The 13576-nt window shown below is 48.7% G+C and overlaps 1 protein-coding gene across 6 annotated transcripts in view; it reads right to left on the bottom strand.

The window, feature by feature from the left end:
* Window positions 1-13010, bottom strand: part of LOC135200387 (solute carrier family 25 member 35-like) — a 33672-nt gene extending 20662 nt beyond the window's left edge. The window contains exons 1-4 of one of the 6 annotated variants that reach the window (XM_064229007.1): window positions 12871-13010; window positions 3281-3463; window positions 2647-2856; window positions 2263-2329 (exon numbers count right to left, since the gene is read on the bottom strand). In XM_064229007.1, coding sequence (XP_064085077.1) covers window positions 2263-2329; window positions 2647-2856; window positions 3281-3445 — 442 coding nt within the window. In that variant the 5' untranslated portion in view covers window positions 3446-3463; window positions 12871-13010. Of the gene's footprint in view, window positions 1-2262; window positions 2330-2646; window positions 2857-3280; window positions 3464-12732 lie in introns of all 6 variants that reach the window. The other 5 variants (XM_064229012.1, XM_064229011.1, XM_064229009.1 and 2 more) reach the window with 5 other exon arrangements.
* Between the last annotated feature and the right edge of the window lie 566 nt (window positions 13011-13576).

A 13576-nucleotide genomic window follows, 5' to 3' on the forward strand; every position in this document is an offset into this window, starting at 1 on the left:
TTAGAAGGTCCCGAAGGAGCCTTCTTAGGGGGGAAAACCCCGGTTTACCAGCTGGTCGCTGCAAGAGCGGCCGCTGGCCTGGCAAGAGTCACCTGAGCGTCTCTCACCAGCCTTCTGCTCCGTGCCGCGTCTTGGCGCCGAGCGAACTCTGGCGCCGAAACTTGGCTGCACGGTCTCCCGAGGGAGAGAGGAACGTACACTCGGGATATCTTCGCGAAACGAGAGACCGAGCCGGAACCTGACGTAGCGGCATCGCCGCTAGCACCAGGCGAGGAAGTACCAGAGCTAACCGATACTCCTCTGGTCCCCGATCTATCTCTTCCTTACGGAAAAAGGGAAGACGGCCCCGCTCCCGAAGGAGCAGGAGGACCAGCAAAGAAAGGAACCCCCCCGTCCCACCGGGTGGGACGGGCCCTTAGAAGTTCCCGAAGGAGACTTCTTAGGGGGCGGGGGGGAAGGCAGACCTTCTTCTTCTTCGGCTTATGGGCCTTAGAAGTCGAAGGGGAGAGGCAGCAGCAGACGATGAAGACGAAGATGACAGCTTCCTCTTCTCCTCTTCCTCGTCAGCTCACGCAGGACGTCGTCAGGTCCTCCATCCAGGCCGGAGCCGGGGCTATTGCCGAAGCAACACGGCCCGACTGCACCTGTCCGGAAGGACCTGGGACTGGGAAGACACACCGTGGCAGGACCAGCATGGACAGGCTCAGGAACCAGGAGCGACAGGAACAGCAACCAGCTCAGGAGCGGCAGGAACAGCGGCAGCGGTAGACCCAGAAGGGACAGCCAAGCCAACAGCGGGAATCACATCAGCGGCAGGTACGGCAGGCCCAGCGATCGCCTCGTAGTAGAATCATCGGCAGCCAGCGGAACCTGGGTCCTGGCGGCCGGTCCAGGGGCGAGCTGCTGGAACAGCGGAAGTCTGGGGCAGGCAACACGAAGAAAACAGGCGGCGGCGGCAACCCCACCTCGGTACGGCGGCGGCCCTAGTAGCGGCAGACGGCGTCATCGACACAGCATGGGGAGTGTAGACCAGGAGGGGGGGGGAGCAGCATAAGCGGCCGTGGTAGTAGTGGAGACCGCCCCAGACCTCGCTAGACGCTGCAGCAGCCCGTGGATGCTAGGCACGCCCTGCCGCCGCGGTGGTCCATACCTGTCCAAGGTCGTCTCCCACGGATGTAGCACCTGCGGTAACATAGATAGATTAGTAAGAGGGGTTCCCTCACGCACGGGGGGAAGACATGCCCCATCCCGAACGCAAGGAAGACCCCAAATACAAAATACAACGAAGAAGCTGAGCGGGGGGCAGGAAGGAGGACGAAGAATCGGATACCAAGGGAGTCGCGGGAGAGCTTTCCGACGACTTCCTGGCAGACCTTCGCTTCCCCTACCCCGCCCCGACCACAGCAGTGAAAAAGTAATATGAAAATGAAACAGAATATGCCCTTGCGATTCACTTCATAGAAGAACTAAAGGGGAAAAGATCAGTTCCCGGGTAAGAACGGAAACTTGATCCAATAATATGATGCTATCATAAAATATATATGAAAATGAAACCGAATACTGCACTTGCGATTCACTTTCACATAAAAAAAAAACGTAAGGATCAATTCCCGGGTAAGAACGAAAATTGATCCAAATTAAATTCATGCAAATAAATAAATGAAAATGAAAAGAATTTTGCAATTGCGAATCCACTTTCATTGCATTCTATTATACAAAATTAAAAGGCTCGTGCCGAGCGCAATCACACTCTCGGTAACGAACGCACAGGGCAAAAATATAATGAAAAGAGTACTTACATTTTTCAATTACACACTTTCGCCCAAAATACATGACTCGGCGCGAGCGCGCCCGCCCTCGGCACCGAGACATAATTCAAGGGTTCAATTCATGAAAAGAGAGGAAATCGCCGCATCTACGGCGATAATTCCATGTTGGTTCATAATTAAGTAATGAAAATGAAAACAGTGTACTTACAGTTTCATTTTCAAGTCAAACAAACCATTAGTAGAAAACACAATATAAACAAAGCATACGACGATGAAGCGGGCAGAGAGCGATGACGAACACGTCCTTCACACCCGCGGCCGAAGCAAAAGTGATTTGTTTACCTCCCAGTCGCGCGGCGCGCGACTGTCGGACAAGCAGTTAACTACCGTTCTCCCCTTGTTCGAAGCTTACGACCGTTCCAGCTGCCGCTAGCTACTTCCTATTGTTAAAGGACCGATGGTTTGTATTACGTATCGGAACAATTACACATACCTTGATGGTTGTGCTGATAGCCTACAGCTATAGATTCGACGGCCTGTGACTGTAGATGTGTCTTTACCTGCAATGATAATACAGCATAATTTTATTTGTGAAGGAGATACACCACCTGACATGAAATAGTTCGTCCATACAGTAGCTGTACTTTGTTTTTTGGGGGAGTAGCTTATGAAATGACAAAGGATACAAATATTTTTTTCAATAAAATTTTACGCAATACATATATATAGTGTATACTAAAAAAAAAAGTTACTAGTCAATCTGACCTTAAAGTATCGATTTTATTATGCCATTTGGAAATCAAAATATTTTTTTACCATACTGCACCATGATATATGTAGTTCTTGACTAAAATACATCTGATATTTCAATGATTACCAAGTAAAGGGGACTCCCGAAAAATCCACCAATGACACCAACTCCTGCTCCAGCAATAACACATCCTAAAGTTGAAGTACTGCCATCCTTCAAAGATATGATTCCTGAGTCGAGGATTTTCTGGTATAAACCAAATCGGATACCATTCATGACAACCTGGTACCCTAAAGCTGGTCCTAATCCCTTTTGTAGGCCACTCCATCCATCTTGCTGAAATATGAAATTTAAAATAATACCTTAAGATACTAAAACCTCCTCTTTACTTATGCATATATATTGTGTGTTGTCTAGTAATCAAGGCAGCTGAAGAAAAAGTGCTTAGTGATGGCAGTTGAGTGAGGGGTATTTCCCATCTCAACCTAACCTCCTCCCATAACCACCAGTTAACAATCTTGTTACCCAGTTCAACAACTCTCTCTCAGCTTAAGATGATGGCTATTCCTATAAAAATCAATGGTTTGTATCCTATAATTCAGAAATTCTTCTTCATTAGACTATAGAATATCCTGACAAGACTCAGATTACTGATTTAAGAAAAAATCTACAGCATAACACTTATGGTTCAGTTTGGAATTCACTTACAACATCAAAATATCTTAATGCTTTACATATGTTCTGACTGCAAAAATCATACCTTTCCAACTGTATATGCTGCATGAAAAATATTTCTGTATATTACGGTGTATCTCCCTCGCTCTTTGAGCTCTCCCTCAAGTTGCATACGAGTCTTGAGAACATCCATTGGGTTTGACACTAAGACAGCCCCACACGATGCCAATGCACCTAAGAAAAAATCCATCGTTCTGCCAGTTCAGCTCTGAAAACATTAAGCCATATATTGAATTAATGAATGAAAGATTATCACATAAAAAGCAAAATATAAATGACGTACAAATATGCATACAAAAATAAATATTGTAATTTACACAACATAAAGTTAATAAAGCAAAAATTTTGTTGGCATTTACTAATTTTTTAAAAGGCAAAAACTTCACAACTGATGGCATGAAAATAACATATGGGTAGGTTGAGGTGGGTCAGAGTTCTCGAGGAAGATAAGACAGTCTGAAAATTCTTGCCAGCTATGCCACCCTCAGTGTGGAAGATCAGGTTGAGATGAACTTCTGCCCTTCATTTCTATTAGCCTACTTCATGGTACACCTGGTCGGCTTAGGATGGATAAGGGATCATGGCTCCCATCCTCCTACTCAGGCGAGGAACCAGTACCCTGAGTTAGATGAAGTCAAAAAGGCTAGTTTAGGATGTACTATCCCAATATGACAATTTGTCCAAAATTGCATTTTTCCTAACTATACAAACCTGAGGTCCTTTTACAATAGGAAGGTACTAGCGGCAGCTGGATAGGTCGTAAGCTTTCGAACAAGGGGTTCGGTAGTTAACTGCTTGTCCGACAGGCGCGCGCGCGCGACTGGGAGGTAAACAAATCACTTTTGCTTTTGGCCCAAGCAAAAACTGCAGAGTGAGGGGTGGCATGAGGTGGGACTATGTGTAAAAGGACCTCAGGTTTGTATAGTTAGGAAAAATGCAATTTTGGACAAATTGTCATTTGTTCCGACACGGCATACAAACCTCGGTCCTTTTACAATAGGAAGACTCACGTTCTTGGTGGGAGGAATCTGAGTCTTTGTGAACAGACTGGTGTTCGCCCAACCTTGGTTGGAATGCTTCCCTGGTCGTAAGAGCGAGGGAGGGATCCAAGCCTCTGTCCGATTGATCGGGGTGTGCACCGCAGGATCAATGGTCAGACCTCTGGACCAAGTACTAAGAGAGAGGCAAGCGTATCTCTTCGTACCAGCAAACAAGAACAAGTTCCTATTTGCAAGAGGCAACATAAAGTTATGGTTTGTCTCTTGTTGGCATCCACTTCCCCCCCCTTGTAGGAGGAAGTGGTGGATATTCGCTCCCATCCCTAGTGAAAGGGATAGGATGGGGCTCTGTCGAGTAGCTCACCGGCATCTCGTCCTTATCCAGCAAGGTGATGACCGTATCCCTCTACCCACAGGTAGAGGGGAGAAAAAGATAGGAAGAGAAGCCAGTCACTCTCTCATCATTCATTATCTATTCTTACAGTCACACCAGGACTCGATGCTGTTCAGCCTGCTAGGGTCTGGGTTAGCTACACAACGTGTTGAGCAGCCACCACGGGTCCCAAGGAAAACGATCCAAGGACCTGTGGGCAATATCCAAAAGGTAGAAGGAGGTGCCAGTGGTCTGGTTGTACCAGACCCTGCCTTCAGTACCTGCGCCACGGAGAAGTTCTTGTGTAACTCGAGGGAGTGTACTTCTAGGTCATCTTGGTGCTGACGAAGAGTCTTCAACACTCAGCCTGGGATGTCGAGTTTCTTCAGAAAAGCGCGGTCGCGCTTTCACAGGACAAAGCAAGCATCTCCTTCGCATCGAAGGCGGTGAAGTCCATTAGGGAGGGGATTGTGAAGGACTCTAACCGATCGTCAGGAACCGAAAGGTTGAGTCTTCGCTACGAAGTCGGTACGAAATCGAGCGTCATGAATCCCCATCCCCTGGATGCTTGACTTCGCAGGAAAAGTCATGCAATTACCTCAGAGGAAAAGGAGGGAATGGTCGTATGACCTATCCCTCTTCTCGACTTCGGTGATGTCCTGTACCCATACTGGTCTATCCGTCTGCAGCGAAGTGTCTCACATTCTCCTATCCCCATGCAGTGAAGTTCTTCTCGGTAGTGGATAGGACACCGACACTCAATGGTGGGTGTCGATGGTATGGGTACTGTGACAAGCCGTTAGACGAAGAAAAGACTGTTATGGAACAACCGAACTAAGTCCACAGCGAAGTTCGTAACTGACTTGGGCGCTCTGACAGCTGCCGACTGACTGCGTTCGGTAGGAGGCAAGTTGTCCAAGCGCCCGAGCAAGTCACGTGACCTTCGCCTTAAAAGGGTTATGTCCAAGAGACTAAACAAATAATTTGTTCGTCACCGATGCCAGAAGGCGAGGTGATGATTCTCTTTAAGGCATGTGCCCAAACACGGCGAAAGTCAATTGCCTTCTAGAGGGATCCCGGAGGTCCCCTGATCGGCCAAAAGATATCTCATAGTATAGTTGATTCTCGCTAAGGAGAAACAACACTATGTGTCGTTGAAGACGAAGGTGTACAGAAAAAGCAACCTACGTCTTCACAGCTGAACCGAGAGAAGGATTCTCAAGATTCTGAACCTGTGTTACAAAGACTGAGAACGCTAACCGCTATTCATTGCTGTCCGGTGAGGATCGTAGTTGCAATAAAAGCGGAGCGCTTTTCAGTAATGAAGACACAGGGAAATACTGCTGAAGAACTGCTTCTCATGGCTGAACATTTGGAAGTAGAGCTGTCAGGTCGGAGAGATAGGCGATGTCTTCTGACACATCTGTTTAATTCGGGGCGAGCAATGAATAATTGCACACCTACGAATACGAGATATTTTTGAAGACAAACTCAGATGTCTGCAAAAATCATTCGCATTATCGCGGTGCGATGCAGCGGGAGACTAGTACAGACTTCGTTACCGTGCGGTAAACAGAAAGATGAAAGAGTCCAAGAGATAATCTTCCTGTTGAAAAATTCTCGGCAATGTTCGAAGGCGATGGAAAATCGAGCGTCACACGGCAGTAATGATGGTCCCACCCTCATTAATTTGCTGAGAATCCCCGTTAATCAGAGACCTAAGTCCATGATTGTTGGGCAGAGATTTTACGGTTTTCGGTAGTCAATCAAACCAGGGGAGAGAGACGTAACCGAACGTGCATCTCCGAGACCTAGCTGATACTGAGCTGCTATCAGGCAGTTCAATACGCAGTAGCTCTCGGTGACTCGTCATCCGGGTGAGTTGCCAGGTAATCCATTATTCACGAAGGAATGCGTTCGGCTAGAACCATCGAGCATAAAGAATACGCTCGAGCAATTATATTTAAACGAAACGGATTTCGGTGAATACAAAAGCTGATTTGGTGTTGTCATGACAATAGCAAGTATCTAAAATCGAAACTGATAACTGCTGGAGGTTGCAGGCAACCCCGAGTTGCAGTTCAATTAAGATACAATTCGTCTCGGTCACAAACCGTAGAGTTAACTACGGTATGCGCCTACCCCCCGGGACAATTCAACTGTTAAAAGAATCATGTCGCGAGGGTAATATACGTAGTATATTTGTAGGTTCTGTACCACGACCTCCATCCTAAATTCTTTCCTCTCGAGGAATGAGAATAAGGATTGGAGATCGACCGCCTTCGTCTTCTAGTCAAGAGAGTGAAGGAGAAGTCTTTCCCAAAGGAAAAGCTTCAATGGTGAACAGAATACCCGAAGACGATAGTTCAAGCCAAACTGGAAGTTCCGTCCGTTCTTCTCTATTCCAGGTTAATCGCCTACTGTGAGAATTATCTCTTCTCAGCAGCAGTCTTCTTCCAAATGCTAGAAATTACAGGAATTCGAGCATAAGCGAGGTTCCCGATTATCGTGTAACAATTATCGGGGATTTCTCGCTCACTTTGGACCGTGGTCTCGCCTAAGTGTTTTGGAATCGTAAAAAAACTCGAACACTCTGAGTGCGCTAGAAATTCCGTAGAATTCTAAGCACTCTGCGAAACCCCCTACCGAATTCGTCAAACGATATCGGCTGGTGGTCCTCTCGATTCCCGTAGAAATCGAGAAAGGGCAGGATCCCTCCTCAACGACCGGGGCTTACGTCAGGTAGGACCCGAAGGTCCCCCCGGTAGCGCAGTCCCTAACGTGGGATCTTACAGAGAAATCTCTGTAGGATCCCTCCCCTTTCCCTCGTAGCCGTAAGGAGAGAGGGAATGGGGGAGGAATTGGATACTCGCTCGCCTTCCCAGCGGAACTAGCAGTTGGAGAAGAAAAGGAGCAGCCATCGCCTTACGGCGATGGCCTCTCAGAGTCTGGGAAAACGTATCGTCGGAGAAAAACGTTTCCCGAGGAGGGTTACAAACTCATACTGTAGGTAAGGGTCTGCCGCCACTGTGAACGTCGTCTGGGTGGGGCTGATCGGACACCTGACAGGAGAGAGCCGATACCGTCCTCCGACTCATTCCAGTCCTCGTCGAGGTCGAAACCTCTCAGGAGGACCGAAGGGGTATTCAAATACGGTGTCCGAAGACACGTAAGAAACGCCTCTGTTCGCAGTTTAGAGGAGGGGTGAAGTAGCTTGTTCGACCGGCCAGAACTGAGAGAGCCTTCTTGTCCGGAGACGAGAGACTACCTGGTTCAACACAGTCGGCAAGCTCCGATCGCGGCAGACCCACCGTCGATTTGGGTTCCCTCTCGGGCCCCAAAACGACTCGGAGCCGGAGACGTGCTTCTGTGCTGGTGGGAGCGGCGATCCTTCCCCGAGGTCGTTGTGCTGACGAATCAGCGCCATAACCTCGGCAAAGTTCCTCTGGATCTCGGAAGTCACAGCATCTTGCAGAGTAGGAACCGTTAAGCCCTTCGAACAAGAGCATATTCCGAGAAACCTCCTTCCTAAAGGAAGGGGGAAACCAGCGACAGCCCTCTCGGTCTTCTCCATCCACTTGCGCATACGTCCTGGCCGGTCCAAGAACCGTGCCTGGCACGATAGGGCGTCGTGGTGGGATCATGAGGGGCGCACCCCTCACGATCACTCCTCAATACCTCGCTCCTCCCGGTGTAACCCGAGGAGGTTGAAGGTACGGGAGAGGCAGACCTGACGCTCCCTCCTCGCTCGCTGGCAGAACCAGCAGGCTTGGAGGGCTGCAGGCGATCGTCAAACCCGCGGGTGGCGATCGAGCTGCAGGCCTGGTCGAACCGTCTCGCTGTGGAGAACGGCTGGACTGAGCACAGCGGCCCCGATCTCGAGTGTCAGAAGAGCTGGTGCTGGTTGCCGTACCCGATCGCTCTCTGTGAGAGCGACGGTCAGGCGACCTGCAGGCTCCACTGTCACAGTGAGACCGGTGCTTGTCCTCACGGCACGTCACGTCGCTGGTTCCAGCCGTGGCTGGCACCGGCGAACGGGAGGACCTCTTCCCAGCCTCAGCCCGTGGCCGGTCGTGGACCGTCACGTCCCCGGGTAGCCAGCTGATCGCCGCGAGAGTGAGAGCTGGTCTGGTGAGAGTCGCGTTGGAGCGGCTGGCTGTCACCCACGTCTTCCGCACCCCGTGCCGTGACAACCTGGACGCTGAGCGGGCTCAGAGGTCTGATTCCTGGCTGCACGGTCGCTGGTAGGCGACCGTACATCGGTACCTCCCGCGAACGAGAGGCCGAGACGGACCCTGATGCAGTGGCAGAACCACTGACACCAGGCGAGGAAGTACCGGTGTTAGCCGGTACCCTCTGGTCCCCGTAGTCTTCTTCCTTGCGGAAGAAGAGACGGGCCCCGCTCCCGAAGGAGCAGGAGGACCAGCGGAAGGAACCCTTTCCGTCCCACCGAGGTGAGACGGGTCCGAGAAGCTCCCGAGGGAGACTTCTTGGGAGGGAGGAGGCAACCTTCTTCTTCCTCGGCTGTGAAGCCTTAGAAGTCGAAGGGGAAGAGGCGGCAGCCGACGACGATGAAGATGAAGACGACGACGACGACACCTTCCTCCTCTTCTTCGTCAGCTTCCTCAGGACAGACGTAAGATCTGCTATCCAGGGCGGAGCCGGGGCTGCTGTAGCCGAAGCCACAGGGCCCGGACGCACCTATACAGACAGACCAAAGTCTGGGGTAGTACCACCACGAACAGGGACGACGTCAGCAGGTATGGGCATCTCAGGAACAGCAGGCACAGCCAGCACAGCATCGGTAGGGACAGCCAGCGCAGCAACGGCAGGGGACAGTCCAGCGACACGCAACGGCAGGGACAGCCAGCGCAGCAACGGCAGGGACAGCCAGCACAGCAACTGCATGGACAGTCAGCCCAGAATCGGCAGGAACGGCAGGCAGCACCGGAAACACAGGAAGTGGAGCAGCAGCCAGCAACATCCTGGTACCGGCGGCAGGGTCCAGGGGCGAGCTCTAGGGCAGCGGAAGTGTGGTTTCGGCGGCCCGGCAGCGTGGCAACCACGAGCGGCGGCGGCACGCCCCCCTCTCGGTACGGCGAACGGCACTTCACAGCGGCTGTAGGCAAGACTGTTACCACGTGAGGCGAGTACACCAGGTGAGGAGGGACGTCGTCACCATGGAGCGTGGTCACCACTCCATGGGTGAACCACCGCAGTAGGCCCCGACAATAGAACCGCAGCCCTGGACACTAGCACGCCCTGCAAATGGAAGGACGCCCATACCTCACCAAGGTCCACCTTCGTGGCAGTAGCACCTGCGGAAATAACAGTAGTAGTGATTAGTGGGGGGGAAGTCCCCTCGCGCGGGGGGTGAGCCCCACACCGAACGAGCGGAAGACCCCGAATACAATTGTATATCGGGCACCGAGCGCCCTCCCCCGCGCTCGACGGATCGGGCGAGGAGAAGAACCCCAGATAACCTCCCCCCGAAGGGGAAGGGCCATCTGTGGGAGCTGAGTGGGGGGGGGGGGGGGGGGAGGGGGGGGGGGGGGATTCTCGTTCCCCACCCCCGCACAGCACCCATGTACCCAACAATAATGATAAGAGCCCGAGAGCAATCGTGCCCTCGGCCCGAATGCAAGGGCATAAGGATCAATTCCCTGACTGAGCGGAACTTGAACCAAATAAAATATTGATGCAATCAATAATAAAAGGAATAAAATGAAAAAAGAATCTTGCATTACGATTCACTTCACAATGAATAAGGGCTCGGATCGAGCGCATTTGCACCCTCGGTACCGAGCGCAAGGGTAAAAGGATCCATTCCTGATTATGAACGGAAACCTTGATCCATAATGAATTGATGCAATCAAAATATATATGAAAATGAAAAAGAATACTGCGCTTGCGATTTCACTTCATACAAAATAAACAGGGGAAGGATCAATTCCCGGGAAATAGCGGAAACATTGATCCAAGTAAATAATGCAATCTCAATAAAATATGAAAATGAAAAAAGAACTGCACTTGCGATTTCACTTCATTCAAATAAAAAGGGGAAAGGATCAATTTCCGGGTAAGAGCGGAAACTGATCCAAAATGAGTATTGCTACAATCAAAATAAATATATGAAAATGAAAAAGAATACTGTACTTGCGATTCCACTTCCATACAGAATAAGTTTTCGTGCCGAGCGCATTCGCTCGGCAACGAGCATACAGGTCAAAAAAAAAAAAAATGAAAAGGGCAGTTACTTACGATTTTCATCTACACATTTTCAACCAAAATATAAGCTCGGAGCGAGCGCTCTCCCGCCCTCGGCACCGAGCATACACAATACAAGGATCATTTCTGGGAAAAATGAATTCCCGCACTTACGCCCTTCAGTCCCTGCCTCGGGTAATCGGAGGGGCGTGGAGAAACCAAGATCCTTTAATTCACAATTGAATTCAATGGAAATAAAGATGAAATGATTGTACTTACAATTCAGTTTCACTAGATAAATAGAAAAAGAAAAACACAACCATGCGAAAGCAACGACGATGAAGCGGGCAGAGAGCGATGATACACGTCTACACGCCAGCAGGCCGAAAGCAAAAGTGATTTGTTTACCTCCCAGTCGCGCGCGCGCGCCTGTCGGACAAGCAGTTAACTACCGAACCCCTTGTTCGAAAGCTTACGACCTATCCAGCTGCCGCTAGTACCTTCCTATTGTAAAAGGACCGAAGGTTTGTATGCCGTGTCGGAACAAACAACATTTATAGCTAGTGTTCTGCGACAGGTTAGGTGGAGTTTGGCTGCTGATAGTTAAGGACCAAGCACCCTAGGTCAAGTTAGGAAAGGATACATCCATTTAACTGTTCTTATAAATATGTTCATAGCTAATTGTTACTATTGGCACGGAAGGACTCGTGCTTTTTTTCGACTGATCATGTAATTTATATCTTATCCTCCGACTAATGCATCGAACTCAATTATGTTTTTCTATTGCCAAAATTTTTAGTTTCTTCTGCTGGATATTGGGAAGGGGGGAGGAAGGAAGCTAGAAAAGATGAGTCTTTACTAATAATAATTGCTGGATAGCTATGTATAAAAAACAAGACAAAAAACCAGAAAAATATATCACCATGTAGGGTAAAAAACCGAATGGTACAGGGGTGGACCATGTACGATCAATGTGTACAACCCCAAGAAAAGTACATTATAACGCGTCCTGACACCGGAGTAGAGGTCTTTAGCTCCGTTTCTCACCAACAACAAGTCGTGTCTGATGCCCATCTCCGATGTCAGGACGCGTTATACGGTAAAAAACCGCATGGTACAGGGGTGGACCATGTACGATCAATGTGTACAACCCCAAAAAAAGTACATTATATATAAAGCGTCCTGACATCAGAGATGGGCATCAGACGCGACTTCTTGTTGGTGAGAAACGGAGCTAAAGACCTCTACTCCGGTGTCAGGACGCGTTATAATGTACTTTTCTTGGGGTTGTACACATTGATCGTACATGGTCCACCCCTGTACCATGCGGTTTTTTACCCTAATCGATGCAGGGATCAAGTGGCCTGGCCTAGGCTACCCGGGTTAACCGTAGTAGGGAATACCAGACCTACACTTACCCCACCTAAACTAACCTCGGACACCGAGCCCTTGCATGACTGATTGGGAGGGGAGGGGGGTACTTAGCAACACTCCCTTTCTAGGATAACTGGCCCCCAAGTAGCCTAGGTCACAGCAGATAGCTATGCATTCTTTGAGAAAAGGAAAAATGATATGACGAGTAACCATTATCTTAAACAGGTCTATTATCATGACGTCACTTCGGGAACTGCGTGCGGACGTCTACTAATAAGCCTCATAGGTAGGCCTTAGGCCTGCAATTCAAGGTTTTTCTTTAAACGACAATACAGATAACAGTGAATTTATATAATCTACGGGTTTCCACTTCACATTTGACAACCGCAACTCAAAGTTTTGACAATAGCTAGCCTATAAAAAAGTATCGGACGACTCAAACAGAAAAAAGATAATCAATCAATGGTTGAAGCAGTTAAGGAAATAAAAGACACGAGCCGGTCTAAGGGTGTGTCTGGAACTTACGAATTACTTTTCACACTTAAAGATCATATTACTTAACACGGTGCTGCAACCTCAATAGCAGACATACTGTGTACTTATTCACTTTCGGTAATGACGATCAAGAAGACCGACAGCAGAGAGCCAAGAAATGATATATACTTTTCCCGATGGTGGTAGAGTGGTAGTAGTAGTAGTAGTAGTAAGAGTTGTAATATGGGTAGATACCCTTAATGGGCACGAAACACCAACACGTCTTAACTCAATTGAATTTTATTGGCCTTAGCAACTGTCGAACAGGCAGCCGAGACTAGTTACGTAATAACATATGTGACATAATTAAAATCCAAGACGGATCTCTTACTAGGATTCACCCAAATACAGATTTGTTGTTTCAAAATATTCATACACACGTTTCCTATTCAATGCGAGAGAATTCGCCATGACAAAGTATAATTATATAGAATCTAGGCTGACGTTCAGATATATATAATATATATATATTATAGATATTATATATATATATATAAATATATAATATATATATATTAGATATATATATATATATATAATGTATGGTTATGTATAACAGAATCACGTAAAGTTAGGAACGTGATAAATCCCATAAATAAAGGATAAATGCCACGGACCAAAAAATAATAAGATAGGGGGGGGGGGGGGGTAGATAGGGACTAAATAAGGATAAACAAAGGGGGGGTGCAATAGGGGGCAAGGGGGGGCGGGGGGCTGGGTCGCTGGGGAAGAAATAAACGAAGAGTCTGCGAGATCTTTCGGCTGAAAAGCCTTACTGAAGCAGCTGCTTCCATAAAGGGCTTTCAGCCCGAAAGATCTCGCAGACTCCTTGTTT

Source organism: Macrobrachium nipponense, chromosome 26 (assembly GCF_015104395.2).
Source record: "Macrobrachium nipponense isolate FS-2020 chromosome 26, ASM1510439v2, whole genome shotgun sequence".
Lineage (NCBI taxonomy): Eukaryota > Metazoa > Arthropoda > Malacostraca > Decapoda > Palaemonidae > Macrobrachium > Macrobrachium nipponense.